Source organism: Leptonotus elevatus, chromosome 7 (assembly GCF_054856555.1).
Source record: "Leptonotus elevatus isolate MCC_2025b chromosome 7, RoL_Lele_1.0, whole genome shotgun sequence".
Taxonomy (NCBI): domain Eukaryota; kingdom Metazoa; phylum Chordata; class Actinopteri; order Syngnathiformes; family Syngnathidae; genus Leptonotus; species Leptonotus elevatus.
Genome location: NC_141245.1, coordinates 18,803,811 through 18,826,876, shown reverse-complemented (window position 1 = coordinate 18,826,876; position 23,066 = coordinate 18,803,811). Strand labels below are relative to the sequence as shown.

At 40.0% G+C, this 23,066-nt stretch overlaps 1 protein-coding gene across 7 annotated transcripts in view; it reads right to left on the bottom strand.

Moving 5' to 3' along the window:
• LOC147171378 (muscleblind-like protein 1) overlaps positions 1–23,066 on the bottom strand; it is a 67,592-nt gene that overhangs the window by 5,243 nt on the left and 39,283 nt on the right. For all 7 annotated transcript variants that reach the window (XM_086080857.1, XM_086080855.1, XM_086080858.1 and 4 more), the window contains 3 exons: positions 12,444–12,614; positions 5,388–5,588; positions 499–738 (listed from right to left, as the gene is read on the bottom strand). In XM_086080857.1, the coding sequence (XP_085936983.1) occupies positions 499–738; positions 5,388–5,588; positions 12,444–12,614 (612 nt within the window). The remainder of the gene's footprint in view (positions 1–498; positions 739–5,387; positions 5,589–12,443; positions 12,615–23,066) is intronic.

Genomic DNA, 23,066 nt, shown 5'->3' with positions numbered 1-23,066 from the left:
AAACAAAAAACAAACAAAACAAAAAACAATCATTGCAATGCAGTTTACAACCACAACATAACCAGAACATGCGCATCGTTACAATCATTATGAGTAAAAAATAGATAATAGGCATTCCTAATATGGATATATTTTTTACCAGGCTCGTTTAAAAAAAATATCACCGATTTGATCAAAAGATCTATTTAAACAATCTGCCGCCATTTGTTGGGGATAGCGAATAGCGAAAACTCGTGTATAATTGACGCCAATTGAAATATACGGGGTAAAAAAAATATTTTACAATTTTTGGGGAAAAACATTAAATATAACGTGTAATGTCTTATTTCACGAGACGATCAATGAAATCAAATTAAGACTGCAGCCAATCACCGATTTTCAATAAAATGCAAAATATTGTCCGATTCCAATCCAGCCAATAGATGAATCCTAAGTAGTGTCCATCTAAAGTAACATCATATTTACTCTCCATTTCAAGGCAATAGCGAGGACGCCTACCATGGCTGCAGCGGCCGCCGCCTGGTTGACTTGATGCTGGGCCGCTTTGATTTTGGCCTGCAGGTGAGCGGGCGGGTGGAAGTACTTGCACTTCTCCCGGGTGCAGCGGCCCTTGATGTAATCCATGCACACCGTCACAGTGTTGTCGTTGGTGTCGATCATGGTGCTGTCGGACGGATGCGCGAAGCGGCAGTCGTTCTCGCCACGGGTGCAGTTGCCCCTCTGGTACTCCCGACATACCTGGGTCACAAACGTACGCCGGTATAATGAACTTTTTACAATCTTAGATATAATGAACCTTCAGCCGAGTTTTCCGAAAAGTTGAACAGTTTGTAGAGCCAACTTCCATCTAGCCTTTTTTTTTCTTTTTCTATAGCTCTTTGAGCCAGCGGGTGGATTTTTTTTACGTAAAATTTTTTATGCTAGAGCATACAGATAGCTTTGATGCAGCCTCTGAACTGAAGAGAATGGTTGAAGCGATGGTAGTTATTACAAAAACGGCCAGCAGGTGGCAGAATAGTATAAAAGATCAACCTGGGCCATGTTGCAAAAGGCTCTCTTTGCCCCAGTGTTTTAAACAGATTTGTGAATAATGATAAAACTAAGCTATATTCTAATGCTATTTGCTGCAAAACGGAAACAGATACAAATATACTTTTTTCCTGATGAAAGAAGAGACTCTAATCATTCTTTTAATAGGTTCCATGTTTTTATAGCATTAGAACACAATATTCTGTGGGCCTTGCAAAATCATAATTTAGTAAACCAGCCAGGAGCGAAGGGGGTTGCTTCAGTGAAAATGGCTGGGAGTGAATGAGATATAGAGAATAGGGCCTCTACTGATTAATAAGCCAGGTGATTAAATCAGCCAATTATGGCTCTTCAAACATCGGCTTGCCGATTATTTTTACCTTTGCGTACTGGAATCATTTACAGCAGTTGTACACAAGTGACACTGGTTACATTATTACAAATAAAGCTATACCATGACCTCGTATCCCTAAATACTGAATATGTGTTGATAAGGTCATTCTTTGGACCTGTCTTTCAAAACAAAGCAAATCCAAATTTTTACAAGCTATGCTTAGGTTAGCAATGCAAGCTGTGCAAGGAATTGACCTGAATGTCACTATATTACACACAGTCATGTTTATTAAAAAAGAAAAAAAAAAAGAAAAAAGAAAATTAAATGGCCGATTAATCAGTAATCAGTATTTTTTTCTATTAAAAATTGACATCGGCATTAGCCTTAAAAAAAAAAAGTAATATAATTTTGTAAATAATAAAAATAATAACAAATAAAGTAGTTGTTGACAAGAAAATTTCATATTATTAGCAAACATTTATTAAATGTAGTAAAAAAAATTCTCAACTCTGGATCCGGTCTGACCAGACGTCTCAAGCTTCATTTGACTCCACCTGAGCAACAAACGTGCTCAATAGCTGCCCCAATGCCCGCATTTCATCCGTAGAAACACTTTGACAAAACGTGACAAACATTATTTCAAGAAAACATATATATTTTTTAAACACCCTAAAAACGCAAAAAGACAAGTCGGCCCGTCAGTAATCCACAGCTTCATTTACTTCAGCATTTGACAAATTAATTAATCCGCTTCTCCTGTTCACAAGCCTGATGATCACTTCAGGCACACAGAGACGATCAATCTAATTGACGGGTGGAGGCATTACTCGCGATTGATAGGCAGAACAGAGCGTGACTGCCGCTCGTTTTTACGGGCTCATCAATCAAGCCGCATCGAAGCGTTATTCAAATGGGCCGGACTGCTGTTCCTCGGCGGGACTATAGGGGGCAGCAAATGCTTGTGGAACGCGAGGGCCTGGCTGCTCAGCGAGGCCCATGGGAAATATGAGAGCTGAAGGAGAGGGCGCCTGACATTGACGTATTTACCAACACACACAAACACACAAGGTTAGCATGTGTATAAAATGAGACATTTTTTCTTCCTTTAGAATTACATTTTGACACTTTTAAGAGGCGCGCACTAACTTACCGTCTCTGCTTGAGCTCAGTCTCCTTCTGCTGAGTCTCAATCGCACTAAAACAGATTTAATATCATAACACCCTGTGTGTATATCTCCTGTTTCTGTTTATCTGCACGCATAAAGCGATTTGTGCACAAACTGTCTGTCGCCTTGACGGCTGATCAGCTACAAACACCAATCAGAGCTAGAAGTTGGGTGAAGGCCTCACGCGTCGCTCTCTAAATATACACGCGTAATACATATTCATCCCCTCCCAGCGCCACCATCGCTACAACTGGCCTTAGTGAGAAAAAAGAGGCCGCCTTGTTGTCAGGCAGATGTTGGCGAGGTGGGCGATGGAGGGAGGGAGGGAGGGAGAGGAAACGTGGGAGTAGATGATGAATTCGGAGTAAAGGACAGAGAGATCGGGATCAAGGAGACAAGCGCGTGTATGGTTAGTTAAAAAAAAAAGAGAAAAAGAGAGAAGCCAGAAAAGAGAGTGAGGACAAATTGGAACAATTTCATGTTCCCTGCAGCCGGCGTGGACCGGCGTGTCTCCCTTAACGGTGCTTAATCATGCATTAGAGTGAGCTGTAACCCGCCCAGAGTGCTTAGGTGGGGAAGCAAATGAAGGGCCCGTTAATCATATTTGCATCCCCATGGCAACCGTCGTTCTCACCATTTGCATCAGGCGCGCTCGCAGGTGAAAAGCAACATGTGAGTTTTTGCGAGTCGGCGAGCGCCGCACTTCGGAAGCACTTAAGAGAAGACAGACAGAAAGAGAAGAAGATGGAGAGTTGTGGAAAAATATTTTTACAGAGCTGCTTGTCTTCTAAAATAGGAGATTTCTCGGCGACTGAGTGAAATTGTGTGTAACGTATCTGTCCACAGAATTCCAGCTTTGTTTATTTTGAATGGCACAGCAGCAAGTCAAATATGTCTGGCTCCGTCCTGCGATATTTTTAGCAAAGTGAGTTCCTGATGAATTGTGTTGCGAATGATGACCGTAAATTACAAGCAAATTTGGGTTTTGTCCACGTGTGCACGGCTGTTTATAAGAAGAAAAAAAAGTCTTATCACACCAATGATGTAACCAGAAGGCCCTATTAGCCAATCAGAAGCCTGAAGAAAGTCATTACCGGAAAAAGCACAGTAACGATACATAAATGAATAAATAAATCATGTTTTTTTCTTTCTTCTTTCTGTAAAGGTTCAATCATGGCAACTGGACCCGTCATGTTTGTTGAATGTGTTGCTTTTGTCTTGTTTTCTAAACACAAGGAAAAGGACTTAGGCCAGTGGTCTCCAAGTCCCGTCCTCGAGAGACCTTATTGGTCTCCATGTCTTCCTCCTCCAAAATGACTTAATCAAATGATTTTTACAATCTTTTATGGCCGCAATATTTAAAGCAGGGGTCTCCAAATCAGGTCCTTGAGAGAGCCCTTGTCCCGTCTGTTTCCTATGTTTCCCTCCTTCAACGCACCTGAATGAAATGATCAGCAAGCTCTGCTGAAGCCTGATAATCATCCTGATTATTTGGTTCAGGTGTGTTGGAGGAGGGAGACATGGAGAACAGGCTGGTTTGGGGCTCTTGAGGACCGGATTTGGAGACTTCTGACTTCGGCAATAATAATAATAATAATAATTATTATTATTATTACTACTACTATTATTGTTATTATTATGATAATAATAATAATTAATAATATATAATAGTTATTATTATTATTTTTATTTTTATTTTTATTATGCCTCTTGCCCAAAGTCACCCAGGATAGGATCTAGCTCGCCTGCGACCATAATGGATGGATGCTTGCGTGCATTATTATTATTATTATTAATCACTTAATTATTTATTTTTATTTTTATTTTTATTTTTCATTATTAAACGTCGACAATGAAAAAAACGGAACAAATTCCCACACGCGACAAAATAACAATGAAAAATGGTATTTCCAATGTAAAAAGTCATCTGTTCTACTGATCATGGCTGCAAATGTTTTCTAATCTGTTTGTGTGGGTTTGAATGAAAACGCTCACAATAGCCGAACGAGACGGTTTTAATGATAATTGCGCTGCGGGTTGCCAGCTTGCTCTCGTCTCCAGCGTGACACTTGACTCTGCATTGAAATCTAACGCCTGCTCTGTCTTCCGCATCTGATGACCGCAACTGGTCTCCAAATTGATTTTCCCCATAACTCCGCCCTGTCTGCTCCCACCATCTATTTTGTCCTGTCACTGATCCAATCCCCCCCCTCTGTGCATGTCGTCTGCCCGGCGACTTCCTCATCACCCCCCGCCGCCATCAATTACCTGACCGCCCACTGTTACATGTTAAATGCTAGCATCCTAACTTTGTCGCCCACCACCCGCCTGCAAGCTAACGATTAGCTCGTTATTCTGCCGCCGTTGTTTCCCGGGCGGGGCTGCATAATGGATGAGATGGAGCTGCAGTCCAATTAATGATTAGCTGCGCACAGCTAGACGAGCGGCGCGCTCATCATGTGACTGATTGGTTTCATGGAAAGTGGAAAGATTCTTTAGAAGTTTTGTGGCGATTCTGAGAAACTTGGGCTGGGATAATGTGTGCAGAGCTACGCTTATGAATGTCACTTGCTCTTTGCTTAAGTCTGGGTAATGACCATATTATGGTAATGATTGTAGTGTAGAGTACACAAACTGTGTACAGGATACATAATTAAAGTCTACACACAGATGCTGTTTGAGGGAAGTGTCTTTAATATTCAGACACATCCCACATTTCAAAGGCTAATTGCTTTGCTGGCTTGTGAAATAATGTTCAGTGGCTGCTGTTTTTACTCGAGTTTTGCTTTAAACGAATGGACGTGATTAAATAATGATTCCAAATCTCTATAATACATACATGCCTCTGTGCGTCTCACCTCCAATCTATCCGTCCGCATCAGTTTCTGTGCCGCCGTGGCGACCGGGACGGGCAAGCTGGCGTTGCTGGTGAGCAGTACCGGGGCGCTGGGCAGGATCTCGGCGGGCATCAGGCCGGGCGACATGGGGCCAAGGTAAGGGTTGAACGCCGCGCCGCCGTTGCCGTTGGTTGCCAGGCCGGGCGTGACTGAAAACATGGGCTGAAACCAAAGAGGAATTTGATTCGTTATATCCGTATATATTCTGGTTAAAGCAATAATTGTACCTCAAATATAAACATTATTGTGATAATAAACTGGCTTTATAAGGAATACAGCTTCAGTGTCAAAATGAGATCCCATTTAATCATCTGTAATATTGTTGGATCTTGCATGGTTGTTTCTGGAACGGGCTCACTCGTCTTTATCGATGACATAACTCACGGATGGTCGCAGTAGAATCATTTCTAAAGTCTACAAAACCATTTTGTGCATCCAAACTAATCGGGTGAAGTTTCATCATGCAAAACAATGACCCAACACGCTGCAAACACAACGGAGAACTTCATCAGGGGGGGAAAGTGGAAGGTCTTACAAGTAAATCACTGGACCTTAACCCAAGAGAGTATGCATTTTACCTTCTGAAGGGAACAATCCCCAGAAACAAACAAGATATGAAAAAGGCTGCAGTTAAAGGCCTGGAAAAGCATTTCAATTCAAAAGTGGTGAAGACAATGGGTCGTAGGCTTGATGCAGTAATTGCAAGTACGGGTTTTACCACCAAATAATAAATGTTATTCATGTGAAGTTCATTTAATACATTCTAACCCAAAAACGTGTAAATACCTTTTTTAATACTTTGTCATTCACTCCCAAAAACTTATTTATACGTTTTTTTATGCTGAGCATACAGAAGGCTTTGATGCAGCTTCTGACATGAAGAGGTGGCTTAAAGCAATGGTAGTTATTACAAAAAACGGCCAGCAGGTGGCAGCAGAGTATAAAAGATCAGCCAGGGCCATGTTGCAACAAGCTCCTTTTGCCAGTGTTTTCAACAGGAATGTGAATAATGGTGAATTTTTGTTATATTCTAATGCTAATTGCTGAAAAAAGGAAACAGATACAAATATCCTTTTTTTTTTTTACCTGATGAAAGAGGAGACGCTAATCTTTCTTTTGGTAGGTTCCATGTTTATAGTTATATTTATAGCAATACAACACAATATTCTGTGGGCCTTGCAAAATCTGTCAAAATCCAGTAAAACAGCCATGAGCGAAGGGGGTTGCTTCAGTGGAAATGGCTGGGAGTGACATCCATTCCAATATTTTGGGTGGCTTCAAACAAAAGGTGCCCTGTTGACCTGAGTTGTTGAACACATTGAGACTGGAGCCCTGCATTAGCATACCATGCAGTATGCCATTCCATACCTTATTACAAAATCATATCATTTAGGGCTGCCACTGTTGAATCCTTTTAGAATCGATTAATGTATTGTATCGATTATTTCATCGAGAAATCGGATGACTTAGTTTTTGACAACATATTTATTTGAACGACTTTTTCTTCCCAGGCCTAATATTACACCATTTTGTTACTTATACCTTTCTACACCTTATGACCACACCATACCATACAAACCTACTGTATATCATATTTCATTGAGAAGATTGTACCATACAAAACCATATCATAACCTTACTGTATTACTGTTATATCGTAAAAACAAAAAACACAAAAATCTTTTCCCCTTTTTTTCAAATTCCACTAACATTGTGTTTCAAGTAACATGGTGACAGTGGGCAAAAAAAAAAGGAGAAAAAAAAGGGAAATGTGCTGGAATATGAAAAAGAAAAAAAGTATTTTTCTACCATTGTTATTCTCTCAAAGGCAGCCATAACACGCTGCAAGTTTTCCCTACACGTTCTTGACCTGGACCCCCAGTCTAAGAGTTGTCCCTTGAGATCCTGCCAACAGGACACAATGAGTGATAGAGCATCGGCGGCAGCCAGGGTCTGGCCAGCTACAAAAACTCCTTGCTGCTCTCATTAAATCAAGAAAAATGGCATGAAATCTGTAGCATTTCCAGCGCTGCCTTCAGGAGCATCTGGAGAATGAAATCTTATCACAAAGTGCACTTGAAAAGGGGATTTGCGCCCCCCTCAAGGTGCACTGATATCAAGGCATAGCTCAAGGTTTGGCTGGGGCAGACATGATGTCATTGAAATGAATCTCAGTCATGTGGCTTCATCAGCGCGATGATGTCATCCGCTAAATATTTTTCAAACTCTACTCACGGCCATGTCTGGAATATCATTTTACTGTGATGCTTTTCTAAAATGTACAAAATGCGTTCATGTTGTTTGATGAGATTCATTCACGCCTGGGTGCCTTTTCGCAGCCCTTGACATCACTGCGTTGATCAAAGATATTTGTGTAAACATTACATTTGACATGCAAACGCTTTGAGGGAATCATTAAAATGAAGCTGCTGTGGTTTTTTTTTTTCCTTCCACCGATGAAATATCAAGAGGATTTGAAGTCAATCTGTACACCCAATTAAGCGAATCTTAACGATCGATTTAACTTTGAATACAATTAGGGTTGATATCATGAAGGCTGATGTGAGTGACTGAAGTCAGTGAGTGAATTAGTAAACGGGTAACAGTGGGCGTTAATAAGGTATTAAGTGAGTCAAGTGAAGATATGTGTGAGTGACTTTGAGATTTAGTCAATGAGAAAGTGAATAATTGGGCAAGGTGAAGAAATGATTGAGTGAAAGTGCGAAATGAATGGACATTTTCATGAATTTGTAAAAACCTCCCCCGGGTGCCCAGACACTAAAAAAAGTGGACATTTTGGGGAAAAAGCGGAAGTTTGGTCCTCCTACACAAGTTAGCTGCGTCACAGTAATCTAGTTAACCATTTTTAGCTCAAAAGAAAAACGTTTCTATCGTTCGAACAAGCAGAACTCGTTTGCTGACGTCAACATTGGGTGCGTTTGGAAATTCACTCTTGACACCCTAACAGCATTGTGAACATGTTTAAAGCAATCTGCAACTCGTGCTTGATTTGTTTTCAAATGAGTTTCCAAACACATCCACGATTAGGGAACGGGGATTTTGGGTGCGAGTCCCACCTCTATTGTTCTTGGTCTCGGTTTTTGTAAAAAAATACGTTTCCCCCCAAAAGTGTGACTTATACTCCTGAGTAACTAATTAGAGAGTTTTTAAGCTCATGATTGAAACGGTGAGTAAGTGATTACCAAATTAAAGTTCATAAATACACTTTCAGAACAGGTGCATTATTCAAGGTGTAAGGCCAGCATATATAATCAAACATGTATAATTTATTTAGAAACAAATGTCTGAAACCATTAGTTGGGTTTCCATCCACCCATTATTACTCGAATTTTCAAGAAATGCGGGGAAAAAACTGAATGAAAACGCTAGAAATTTGAAAAAGTCCCAAAATTCGCAAAAAAAGTTTTTACACTTAGTGGGGGTGGATTTTGAAGCGTATCGAAAAAAGGAAAAAGTGAATTTTGGCTATGGAAACAGGTTTCGTGAATATTTTGACAAACAGAAATCTTTTTGGAATTAATGAAAGAAGCGAATATTAATGCAATTTTAGATGGAAAACAGCAACAACAACAAAACGCTACGGTTTATCAAGAATTACAAAAGAAAACTCGTGATGACGTCATCATACGGCGCAGTCGCTTCTTGGTCCTCTTTTTCTTTGAAATTGCTGGTGGATCACATCTCTATGGTGTATACCGCCACCTACAGCGGCGGAGTCCCCTCTCCATATTCTCCATATTCGCAAAAGAAGAACAGATGGAAACGGGCATAAGTTGCATGTCCGTTTTGCGCATTTTCAGTAAATTCGCTTAAAAATTTCTAAACAATTGGATGGAAACCTGACTATATTTTAACCTTTGAATTTCAAAAATAAAATTTATTCTCATAATATTTTGCCTTTAATTTAAAAAAAAAAGATGACTTAACTGACATAAAATATAACTCTATACTAGAAGAAATACACCTTTTTGTTATTTAAAAAAAAAAAGATAAGGAATTTATACCTGTAATAATAACACGTCGTTGCCATATTGGTTTACAACACAGTTGTTATTTTGTAGTGTTATGCCTCTATAGTTTTTTTTTGCTTTGCATTATTATCTTTTTTTAATCTCTTTTATAGCTTTTTTTCTCCTATTATGTTTACAACCATTGTGGATGGCAATATAGGAATTTATTACACAGGGGGGAACATATTTCCGTACTGTTCATGATAATAAAAAAAAATTGGAATCTTGAATTATATCAGAGATTTTAATTGGCCAATGTATGGAAAGGAGAAATAATTGGTTTTTACAATGTGCTTATTTTATTGGTTCCCTGTCTCCATATGTTGGGTATGCTAAATTATACGACATCATTTATTGCTAATGATTTTTGCTATGGCTCGCAGTTTGAGAACCCTGCAACATCGGATAATGCACGGAAAGCTTTAAAAAAGCTACTCGAAGCAGACAATCCCCGAAAAGAACAACGTTGTCCCACCTTTTATACACAACAAAGGTGTGTTTGCTTGACTTTGTAGCGCTGTCTCTCCTCACTCTGTCATGCTATCGCCTTCACTCGACCCGCCTGTCTTCTTTCTCCCTCCAGCCGTTTATCTCGCGTTGCCTCACTTTGGTGTGTTCTGCCCTTCTCTGTCTCCGCCATGCTCCCTTTTCTCTCGCCGTGACACAAACAGAAAGGGAAGGCTCGGCGTCCCCACAGAGATCTATCGCCTCTTTAAAGCCTTTCATGATTTGCTCTGTTCCTCTCCAAAGGGGCTTTCCACTCGATGCCGGTGATAAGCTATTGGATAAGTGTTCGTGTTTGTGTGCAAGCAGTTTTTGAATCATGTAAGCTTTACACTTAAAGGAGACATTTTGCATTTTAAAACAGTCCAAGGATCAAGAAATATAGCAACACCCTTTTTTATTGTCTTGATAAAAAATAAAAAAATAAATTTGTAGGGGGTGGGGTTGGTGGAGTCTGACCCTCATGCAAGTGAGTGGCTGTATTCCACGCCCTGTGTATTGATAGGACAATAGGGAGTCCGGCCTAGTGCTTCTACATAATAGTGTCGTCCAGCCATTACTCAAAAGTGGCTCTGGATCTTCACCCAGCCAAGCTGATCATGTCATGGATGAAGAAACTTGGTGTTAGGGTGGGTTAAAAAAAAAAAAAAAAAAGTAAATTAACTCATTTACTCCCAAAAACATATACAAATTTTCTATTTTGAATATTGCCATGGTCCCCAAAACGTATTTACACATTTTATTTTTATTTTTATTTTTTTATGCTAGAGCATACAAGGCTTTGATGCAGCCTCTGAACTGAAGAGAACGCTTAAAGCAATGGTAGTTATTACAAAAAACGGTCAGCAAGTAGCAGCAGAGTATAAGAGATCAACCAGGGCCATATTGCAAAAAGGCTCTTTTCCCCACTTTTTTAAAACAGATTTGTGAATAATGAATGAAACTTGGCTTAGCCATATTCTAATGCTAATTGCTGCAAAACGGAAACAGATAGAAATGTACTTTTTTCCTCATGAAAGAAGAGACTCTAATCTTTCTTTTGGTAGGTTCCATGTTTTTATAGCAATAGAACACAAAATTTCATCATTGACATCAACATTTCTACGGCCTTCCTGGCTATTTCACTGCAAAGCCAAAATATGTTCCTTCTTAAAATTATTATTTTTTTCCCTCTTCTTTGTTCCTCTTTAACCTTCTGCAATTGTACTTTTTATTCCTTGAGTAAAATCATGGACTGACTGTTTCAAAGAAGCCGACCGTGATCTGGTGAACTTTTCTCTGTTTGGAGGCAATTTGCACAACACACTACAATAAGGCGGTGTTCACTCTATGGTCTGGGTCAGAGTAAAATAAAGATAAGTGGTGCGCACATTTGGCCTGGTTCACACTAACTTTTTGTTTATCATCAGACTCAAGTCTGATTGGACTGCATAGTGTGACAAAACTGAAATTGCTAGATTACATGTGGGGTCCCTCAAGGGTCAATCCTTGGGCCGCTATAATGATGAAACTTAGCTATATTCTAATGCTAATGGCTGTAAAACAGAAACAGATACAAATGTACTTTTTTCCTGATGAAAGAAGAGACTCTAACCGCACACAATATTCTGTGGGCCTTGCAAAATCAGTCAAAATCCAGTAAAACAGCCGGGCGCGAAGGGGGTTGCTTCAGTGAAAATGACTGGGAGTTGAGAATGTCTCACTCCTTGACACAATTTCAGAAAAAACGACATATTTTCTTGATTGTTTAATTTGACACTTGAGAGTAGGAAGTAGAGATAGGCCAATATGTTTTTTTCAGAGCCAATAATGATACCGGTTATTTGTACTCAAGGAGACCAATCACCGAAATTTGGAGCCGATATTAATTTTCAGTAAAAGAGAAAATTTGGGAATCAAAGGAAGACAAAAACAAAACAAATCCTCCAATTCTTAACTTTGTTGAAACAAAGTTTTTCAAAATTTCAAGATAACTGAAATGATAAATTTATAATTTTCTGAATAACAAGTTTTATACAGTTAACACAATTTTAAACTGATATCTTATCGGCCGTCAGGTTTTTAAAAATGGCCGATGCCGATATTTGTCAAATTGCCAAATATCGGCGCTGATAATCGATCTATCCCTCGTGGGAAGGCGCTCCTGAGTGCCAAACTATTTGTGTGCAAGCAGCATTATGTCTCCTTTAAGTTTAAGAGTGCAGTTCTCCCGGTCTCTGATCATTCATCACCTTGAAGTGATGAAGCGAATTTGGATGTGCGTGTGATGGGATCGATTTGTGGGTGTGTCCATGGTAACATTAAAAGACAAGCACTCCTCACTAATGAGGACATTCGGTCTAAAAAGAGTGAAGAAAAGAAATGATTACGCTATAACAGCTTCTACTATTGTGGGACAAGATTTTAGAGCATTTCTCCTCTTTTAGTCGCCCTAAAGTTTTTGGGATACGGGTTCCATCAAACTTGATTGCGCCCCCCTCACCACGGGCTGCAGCTGGGTGCCAGGCATCATGGCGTTTGCGATCTGCATCTGCTGGGCCAGCATGGCCATGTTCTTCTGCTGGATGAGGTTGTTCCTCCCGTTGATCTCCAGTTGGGTCTTCAGGTGGGGTGGGGGGTGAAGGTACTTGCAGTTCTCCCGGGAACAGCGGCCCTGTTGGAGAACAGAATGGGGGGAAGCCATAAGAGACATGTTAAGAAAAAAGAAAGTCACCTATAATTAGGGTTGACCTAACAGCAGGGCCTGCTACTTGGTTCGTTTTCAAGATACAATTTTAAACCCTTTTTGCAACCTAAGCTCTGTACTTGCTGTTTTTCTCTAATCTCTTGAAGCCCTCAAAATGACAAAGTAGCTCCAAAAGCAGATAACACCGAGCGTTACCTTGCTGTCTAACAGACTGTAACACACTACAGTGAAATCTGTGCAGGGAAATCCTCCCAAGGTTGTACATTTCTGAATTGGTCATAAAAGAGACATTGTGCATTTTAATAAATAAAAAAAAAAAGAGACTTTTGAGGACAAAATTACTTTATTGCTGAAAAACTATTACATATTACAGTATTCTTAAAATTCTTACTTTATGATTTAAAAAATGGAAATATGAAAGATCATATAATTTAGTCTTTGATTTTATTTCAGAAATATTATTCTCTTCTAAATTTGAACCACCAGAAATGAGTTTTAATGCTTTCAAATTTAAAAGATAATAATTATGATAATAACAATCACTATAAATGAGGCTTCAAAATCATAACAAACCCAGACCTTGACTCCGCTCTCAAATGCTGTGGGCATATCCAATGAATGTGTGAAACAACGGCAGAAAAAAATCATTTAATTTAATACCTACACATGCTTACATATTTGAGAGGTGAAAATATATCCGCTTAAAGCCTCCATACATCCTGTTGCGGGGCCGCCACAACAAATGCTAGCCACTGGCTAGCTTGCGTGCTAACAGGCTTGGGCCAAGTACAAATAAGTAATAATAGCCTAAGTAACAAAGGTGCTGAAATTCATAAACAGTGGGGGAGAGGAAACCCGTGCCCAACTCCCGTAATGTGTCACGAGGCGGCGTTTTAGGCCACAAAATTTAGGGAAACCAGTGAAAAACTGTTTGATGCAAAATCTCCTCAATTCAGTTCTATATAATTCTCTGACTTTGCAATTTCTTTCATGAGGTAGAGCGAATGTCTGAAAATGGCTGCATCTGAATGAGTTAATCAAGTTAACACAGTGTTTAATTGTTTTTGTTTAGTTTTAGACGTTTGACTCTTAAGAATCTTCAGATTTTACTTGAAAAGGACTTGTAAGGCTTTATCATCTGAACCGCTGACAGTGAAATGAGAAAAGTGGAAATGTGGGGAAACAAAATTTGCAACATTTTAAAATTACTTTCTCTTAAAATCGAAGTTCACTTGCTGTTCCCAAAAAATGGATTTGTTAGTAACCAAAAACACCGACAGTCCTCACTATCTGTTGTTCCATTGGCACAACCCTGAGAGGCAGCATGAGTCGATGATGGATGCTTAACAAGGCCCGCTCAATCATTATCGACTCCCCTCCAATTGAGTCGAGTGTCAATATTTGCCATCATCTCCCCGCATAAGAGGCCCAGGCAGGATGTGTTCCTGATTGGCGGGAATAACCGCACACCTCACCCCGCCGTCGTTCTCCTCTAGCGTTATAGAGCCGGGGGGGGGCAATTTGTGACTGGCTTCTCCACGCCGAGGGTCATTACATCCACCCGGCCGCCCTCAGGGCAGACGCAGGGAGGTGGCGAATGCAATTTGCGCTCTCATAACGTCGCCTGAACTCCCCCAAAGAGATGTAATATCTTATTGCTGCCCTTCATTCCCGTTGCCTTTCACATGCATGCTGATATGCGTGGTGTTGAATACAGACGAGAATGGCTGCGGTGTTGTCATCCAGCATGTTCACGCATTCATCCGGCTCCCCATTACTCTTGTATAGAGGGACGCGCGGAGCTCCCACGGGGAATTAAAGGTTGCCTGTCACGCTGCTGCTTATCTCCCCCAGATTATGTCCACCGCGCCACGGTGTGACACCTGCGAGCAAACGCGTCGCCTCCCGCTCGTCCTTTGTATTTCCTCGCTCGCAGCCTGACTAGTCTGCCTAGCGACAGTGCGAGGAGACAATTTGCTGTGGAGAATGTCAAGAGTTCTCCCGCCGTCGTAATTGGCTTAGAGCGACGCGGCGTTCCCAGTCGGCCGGCGCGGCCCGCAGGCGCACATTACTGACGCCTCCGGTCCTGCTCGCTTCATGTGTGCTGGCTGCATTTATTGATCGCAGCTAATTGGTTAATGTCTTTTGATTTTCAGGGTTCATTACCCCCATGGGTGGCTAGATGATAGCATGTGAAATGGCTGTGCTTGCCTGCGAATGGGTGGCACCATGCAGTCTGCTCTATTTACACACATATATATATATATATATATATATATATATATATATATATATATATATATATATATATATATATATATATATATATATATATATAGGGTATAGACGGTCATTCAGTAACCAGTTCGATCCCCGCTCTCCCCAAGTCATGTGTCGTCGTGTCCTTGGGCAAGGCACTTCACACACATTGCCTCCAGTGCTATTCACACTGGTGTATGGAATGTTTGGTGGTGGTGGTGGGAGGGGCCATAGGCGCACACTGGCAGCCACGCTTCCGTCAGCCTGCCCCAGGGCAGCTGTGGCTACTTAAGTAGCTTACCGCCACCAGAGTGTGAATGTGTGAGTGCATGAGTAATGTATCCATTCCTCTGTGAAGCGTCTTTGAGTGTCTAGAAAAGCGCTATATAAATCTGATGCGTTATTATTATTAATTAGGGGTGTCAGGCAATGCAATTTTTTTATCGTAATTAATCGCATGACTTCAATAGTTAACTAATTAACTCACAATTAATATCACATTTTATATCTGTTCTAAATCTACAATAAATGTACAATATAATATTTTTCCCCAAGTTTTCTTACTCTTGTTAATATAAAAGTGGAAAAAAATGTTAAAATATGGCTCATGGTCATTTTTTTGCCACTAGATGGCATAATGGCATTTGTAAGATGGTGACAGCAAAGCACATTTTTCTTTTCATATTAAGATCTATCTAATCTTTACCATGAATTAACTTGTGAAATTCTGCACATTTTTAAAATTGTAAAATACAACTTGACCCCAGTCTCCACAAATATAAGCACTATTTTTAAATGCATTACTGCTAAATTTTGACGTACGTGTACGTGTCTGCTGCGTTGCGACTAGAATTCCCTCAGTACAGGCTTTCCAAGTAAGGGGCAGCCATTAATCACGCGTTTAAAAAACTTAGTGGCGTAAAAGGACCTTTAAATTAACTCAAAATGTACGCACTCATTTTGGCACCCCTATATAATTCAAGTAAAAGCTAAACTTGTTTTCCTGGAACAAAAAGGTATTTTAGGCTATTTAACCCCTCAGATCAGGGATGGCGAGAACCCTAACCCACATGTTAAAATTTTTACATTTAAGCAATAAGGTTACAACAGGTTTCAGCCATACTATCCTGGCGTCCACTATAACAAATGAAAACATGAGATAACCCCCCAAAATTTCCATCTTGTTCTTATGTGAGAAAAGAGTCCAAATTTGTAAAAAAAAATAAAAATGAATAAATAAATTGCCCAGCAGAAAAAAATGCGGGTCTGAAGGGGTTAAGAAAAACTCAACTATATTTCTTTTAAGAAAATGTAAAAAAAAAAAAAACAATATAATAGATTCAAGTGAAGTTGTGCAGCTGACCAAATCTTTGAAGATAGATAGCACTGTCAAGACATTATCTGGGTGATGTATTTCCATTAGCGTAGAGGTGGAATCGATATTAGCATGCTTGTTAGCTCCGTGCATTTTATCAGCTCCATTCTCAAAAGGTCACGCACCCAGACGTGTCACAAGCAGTTTCACTTTTTTTTTTTTTTTTATCTGCTCCTGTTTTTGATTGTTGTATTAAATGCTGCTTCAAAGGAGTGTCGGTGTCGGTCAATGGTTTTTGTGTTTCTTCTGCCCTCGGAGAGTCGACTGAGCTTCCACACTAATGACTGGAGCGCACATTGCCTCGGACTCCTACTCATCACTGTCACCACTTCCTCCCTATTACATTTGCTTTGGTAGCAGCCTAAATCCTAAAATGTGTCAACAAAACCATTTTATTTTAAAGTTTATTAAACTGAAAATGAATAAAACGTGTTTAATAAAAAATGCCTTTGTGAATGTTACATTTGAAAATGCATAAAAAATACATATTTAGAAAAGTCGACTAGTCAACTTTCCTATTGTGCAATGAAGATTAAATCATTCACTGCCATTGACGGCTATGACGTCAAAAATTAATTTGAACTATTTCTATTAGTTTCACATTTTTTTCCACTTTTGTTAACAAGAGTATGAAAAAAAAATGTATTGTATGTTTAGAACAGATATAAAATTTGTGATTTCGTCAGTTAACTAGTGAAGTCATTGTAATGACAATCAAAAATTCACCTGATGCCCCTAATTAAAAAAAACAAAAGATTATTAAAAATACATATATTTTTTAAATTGTAATTAATCGCATGACTTCAATAGTTAACTCACGATTAATCACAAATTGTATATCTGTTCTAAATGTACAATAAAAAAAATCTAGGTTTTTATACTCTTGTTAACAAAAGTGGGGACAAATGTGAAACTAATATAAATAGTATTAATATAGATTTTTTTATGTCAAAGGCAGTGAATGAGTTAACCCGGAAGTCAAGTGACCAGCACTGACCACTGGAAAAACAAAATATTCATGTGTCATGACATAATTGATTAATCGAAGTTGACTCGACCATAGCATTGCCATTTACAAATGGTCTGATCATGTTGCGGTGATGTCATCTTCTTCATAGCTCACAGCTATTATGTGACCATATTTACATGGCCCTCTATGGCAATGTCAAAATGCAATCTGCAACTTCTAAAGTAAACAAAATGTGAAACCGCCCCCAGTGTAGCCCGAGTACACATGACACCAACATAACAGTCATGCCCGAGCCCCTAATTTTGATTTACTCTCCATTACTTGCATTCCCACTGCTGCAATATCACCATATCATGTTGTGCTGGTTATGACCTCGGGCTTAATATGAATCCCATAATCCTCTTTTGAATGGGACTTCGGTATCATCAAGAAGAGCGCCGAGAAAGCGCTGTGGGCACTGCACAATAGGCAACTCCGCTTTTCTTACTGCTTTGTCACTGCAGTTTTTTTGCGTCTGCGGAATCCCCCTCATGAAAGAATTCCACTCAGACTTGCAGGAGAGTCGAGAAGAAAGAAGTCAGACAGACACTGAGAGGACGGAGACAGAGAGCGAGACAGATGCAGAGAGCTCGTCTCTTATTAATATTAATCAAAGTGCATGTTCAATACATCCTCCAAGGGCTGGCTTGTGCACTGCAGGCCCTTCTGCACATCTCATTCCCGTGCTCAAACATTGATTCCGATTCATTTTATCATCAACAATGACTCATTTCAAAGATCACATAATCCAGCAGCCTGTATGGGGTTTTTGTGAGCATGGTGGCATAAGATCAACCGTAATCACCTCCCCTTCCTCCCATCTCCCAACGTCAAGCATCAATCCGGGAGGCGCCGCCTGCCTGGGCGAGAGGGAGCCGTGATGAGAACAGGCGAGAGCAATTTTTCCATCGCCTCAGAGAGACAACCCTCAAAAACATCCGCACAACTTGCCCACCCCGAAACTTATCTTCTCGTTGCAATCAGTCAACTCGACCGGCCCCCGAAGAGTTGGCGAACGAACCCTCTGGCCTAAAAATATCCATCCATGCATTATCTATAGCACTTGTCCTCGTTAGGGTCACAGCGGGGTAAACCCTGGACTGGTTGTCAGCAGATTTAGAAAAATATCAAGATAAACAAATTGTTTGCTGATAGATCTCCATCAGATAGAGATCCCTTTCTATCAAAGGGGAAACATCCTTTTGTACAGTATCGTATAATATCTGGATCATTTCAACGCTCTGTAATCCCATTAAGACGAGCGCAGGGTCAACCAAGCCTTTCAGATAACAAAAGTATGACTCATTCCATACCGAGGCTCAACGATGTCAGGTGAAAACTGAAAGAATGAGGGAGTGGGACATTTGCCACTTCATTCTGAGGTTCAAAAGTCGGCGAGACAGTGCTAGTGCTAGCATGCTTTTCATTTATATGGCAAGAAATGCTAGAAATAAAGAGTTGAGCGTCACTTAAAAGCAAAGGAATATTGGGTGCATGGAGGGCACAAAATGTTTATCTTATGAAATATAAAAGGAAAAATGTCTCTTAAAGTGCTGACCCTTGAATTGGTGCATACAAAGGATTTGCTTTTACCACCACATCATAAATCAATATCGAGTGAAGCACTAAAATCATTAAGCAAAGCAAAATGCAACAGCAAAACAATCCTCTTGATTCGCTTCTTTCCTTATCCGCAAAGGATGGCCACAAACGGATGCAAACGCTGTCTTCCCTACGTGACACCAAATCTATGTATGGATGTTTTGTTGTTATGTATTGTGACAAATGTGTCACGTTCTGAGTACTCCTTGTTACGGCCTTACAGCTGTGTTTTGTCGTAAACAAACATGAGCTCCATGCGTAACGATCCATATCAAAAGTTACAATATATTGTTTTTAAATTTTGTTTAGTATAACCAGACAGAAAGCCTCCATGTAAGCTAAGTTGTTAGCACTGCTGCAGTGCCTCAATAAAACCCAATAGCTAAAAGTTGTCACACTTGACTGACCATTCAAACATATTAAACATAAACTTAAGCAACCACAAATCTATTCTAGCTTACTTAGACCCGATTTTGATCCTCATTGTTTTGTCCCGATATTACGCAGGTCCAATCTCGGTGTCCCGATTTTTTTTGCCATTCGTATGTCAATCACATTATTGTCCTAGCGATTCGTATGATAAACCCATTAAAAGGGAATTAACCTTTTAAATTCCTTCCTATTTACTTCCAAAGACACATTTGCTTTCTCTTTAGCGCTCACATATAATGTTGGGAAATGTAGTCCTACTATCCACTGCGGTCGACCGTCTCCCCCATTGACGAAGATTAACTAGCGATTCAATTTGTTGTTTAAATGTATTGTATATTTCAGTTGCAGCAAAATTGTAGCATCCCGGTTTTTAATTCTGGATATCTGGTCACCCAAACACACAATGTAAGGAACATGTATAATACAATTTACAATTTAGTATTGCTAGATTTATTGTCAACAGTAGAGGCGGCAAGGCATTTGGTAAAGGTGGCAGCTGCCACCTCGAAAACCGCCTATGTTCTCTTCATTGCCTGGGAAAGTTTCCAACAGTGAAATTTCCCTAACCGGGCTCCAAATGTCAGAACACGACAATGTTCCGCCAAAGCTTTTAGACCTCAACTATTCCAACATCTCAATTATAGTCCAAGAGCCTTACTTAGCTGCGTGATGTGTTAGCATGCTGGGACTGTGTTAAATGGAGGTGATGAGTCGTGAGGGAGGGCACAATCGTTAGCACAGGAAGCTAATGATGGTGCAAAATCATTAGCTGTGATGCTACTCGCAGATCTGCTTAATTAACTGTTGCATGGAGGCAGTGAAGTCTCTTTTTGGGATCATTTGGTATCATTTTATTCAAAAAGTATTGCGCGTGCATTCTATAATAATAATACTGCATATAGTCATATATTAGTCCTAATTGAACTTTAAGCCAAACATGTCAATTTGCCTTTATACTCAAAACTATTCATCCATTTTTCAGCCTTCGACTCACACTCTAATGGTTTCTCCATTCAACATCTATAAAGCTTAGCTTGAGTGAATTGTATCTCTCACTCAGTCAGCCAAGGAGGAATCACAAAGAGCATTAGAAGTCGGTTGAATGCAAGAGTGGTGGCCCGTGCTGGTACTTGAAATGGGCCGCGTGCTGGCAAGCGGAGCGCCACAATCAACTGCTTGGAGAATGGAAGAATTAAGGGATGTACTCGGTTTCTGCTAAAGAGATGGAGGCAGGCCTTGAAAAATTCCAGACATGTAACAGCAAACTGACTTTGGATTGAAAAAGGAGAGAATGTTTACATGAAAAACAGTCAGGGGGAAGAAAAGCTTCTTCTTTTTTTAAGCTTTAAAAATTCACATACATACCATCTACAAAAATGAATGAAATCTACTTTACTTTCCAGGCAGTTGTTGAGTCTTTTAAAATATATTTATTGTCATACTTTTCACTTTAGAGTTGAACATAAGTAATGTGAATTGCTGGATAAGCCTTACAGTATAATCACAAACACGGATGGCACTATGGGCCATCCAAAGTTTTGACAGATATGCATGAACTCATTCACTCCCAGCCATTTTCACTGAAGCAACCCCCTTCGCTCCCGGCTGTTTTACTGGATTTTGACTAATTTCGCAAGGCCCACAGAATATTGTGTGCGGTTAGAGTCTCTTCTTACATCAGGAAAAAAGTACATTTGTATCTGTTTCCGTTTTGCAGCCATTAGCAGTAGAATATAGCTAAGTTTCATCATTAGAGCGGCCCAAGGATTGACCCTTGAGGGACCCCACATGTAATCTAGCAATGTCAGTTTTGTCACACTATGCAGTCCAATCAGACTTTGACTGAATACAAATGTAGTATTTAGTCTGATGATAAACAAAAAGTTAGCGTGAACCAGGCCAAATGTGCACACCACTTATCTTTATTTCAGTTTGACCCAGACCACAGAGTGAACACCGCCATATTGTAATAAGTGTTATGCAAATGGCCTCCAAACAGAGACAAGTCCACCAGATCAAGGTCGGCTTCTTTGAAACAGTCAGTCCATGATTTTATTCAAGGAATAAAAAGTAAAATTGCAGAAGGTTAAAGGGGAAAAAAGGAGAGGGGGGAGAAAAAAAAAATCAAGAAGGAGCACATTTTGGTTTCACAGTGAAATAGCCAGGAAGGCCATAGAAATGTTGATGTCAATGATGAAATGATGAGTCATGGGGAGCGAGGGGGTCAGACCACGCACGCCTTGAAGTTCCATAGAAACACAATGAAAAAAAGGCGTCATCCGGTTGTCAACTGTGAGTATGGACAAGCATGCTAATAGTGACCACACACGCACACACGCACACACACTATAGCCTCCTAACGCAGCGTGTCACTGCAGCAGCTTGTATCATTGCCTCGAGGTTAAAGCAGATAAGAGAGGATTAGCATTCATTACCGTGTACATTACTGTACTACAATGCTCAGCGCACAAGTACAAGCGCCATAGCAGTAATAGAGCTCGTAATCCTTTTTGTCAAAACCGCCGTCGAGCTGCTAAATCCTCACACTGAAGCACTTGAATAGACATGTTGAGGAACAGCTAATAATAAGCAGCAGGGCGTCATCTCATCTTCAGAAACATCAATGACATTTGATGACGAGGCAATAAAGTCACACCAAATGGCTACAACATTAGGTACACTTTTGATGAAATCTAATACAGGGGGACTTTGGTTTACGATGATCTGACGTGAGAGGCGTATTGGACTAATGATATAAGAATACGTGGTTATATGGCACATGGCGCCACCCTTATTTACTGCAATACTTTACCGTTTTTTTTTTTTTTTAAATGACTTTATATGTATAACCTAGAAGTTTTTCATAGAAATATTTGTTTCAAGTATGACTTTACTACTTTGTTAGGTGAGTGAAAATATCGGATCATTTTATTTTCTTGAATTTTAAAGGTCATAGGTCTGTAGTTTGTTTAATTACACTGGATTTTTTTTTAATAAAATGTGTATTTTTATTTTATGCTACACCAGTGACATGCCACAAAAAGATTTTGTTGACTTGGTTGAACCATTGCTAATGAATAGCCACTTGGAGGACACTCTTCTATTTTTTCCTCTTTGGCTGCTGCTGCTAGAGCGGAGTAGAAGAAGAAAATATAACAGTAGAGGAAGAACATCTTGTTGAGGCAGCGTACACAAATTAGGGTCACATTTTGTTGACTTTTGTAACATAAACGAATAAAAGACAATTAGATGAAGGCTCGTTTTTTTCATTTTTCAATTTCCATTTTTTAACAAGAATCGGGAGATGTCTTGCTCTCGTTCAATGGAGACAGCAACACCGCCTCCTTGTGGACGGAGGAGGATACGGACCTTAGACACGTGGATATCTCAGGACTGTTTGTGTAAATAACTTTAAGACAAATCTCTCCCCATAGAACTAAAGTGCATCATTGGAGAGCAATCTATGGACATATCTTAATCTACACACATGCACGCGCGACAGAGTGACAAGGCCTGCACCTTCTGGCTGCATCCTCATCAATGCGCATTGATCAAAGTTGGCTTGTACCACTTGAACAAAAGGGCAGAGGGCTGGGGGGAGGAGGGGCAGACTAAGCGGGGTGATCACCTTCCAATAATGGAATTGTCTGTGACGCTGTCAGCATGCAAAAAAATAAAAAGAGCAGACAGTAAAAAAGATGCTTTTGTGTGTTAACACAGCGAGGAAGCAGTGACGAGGGTC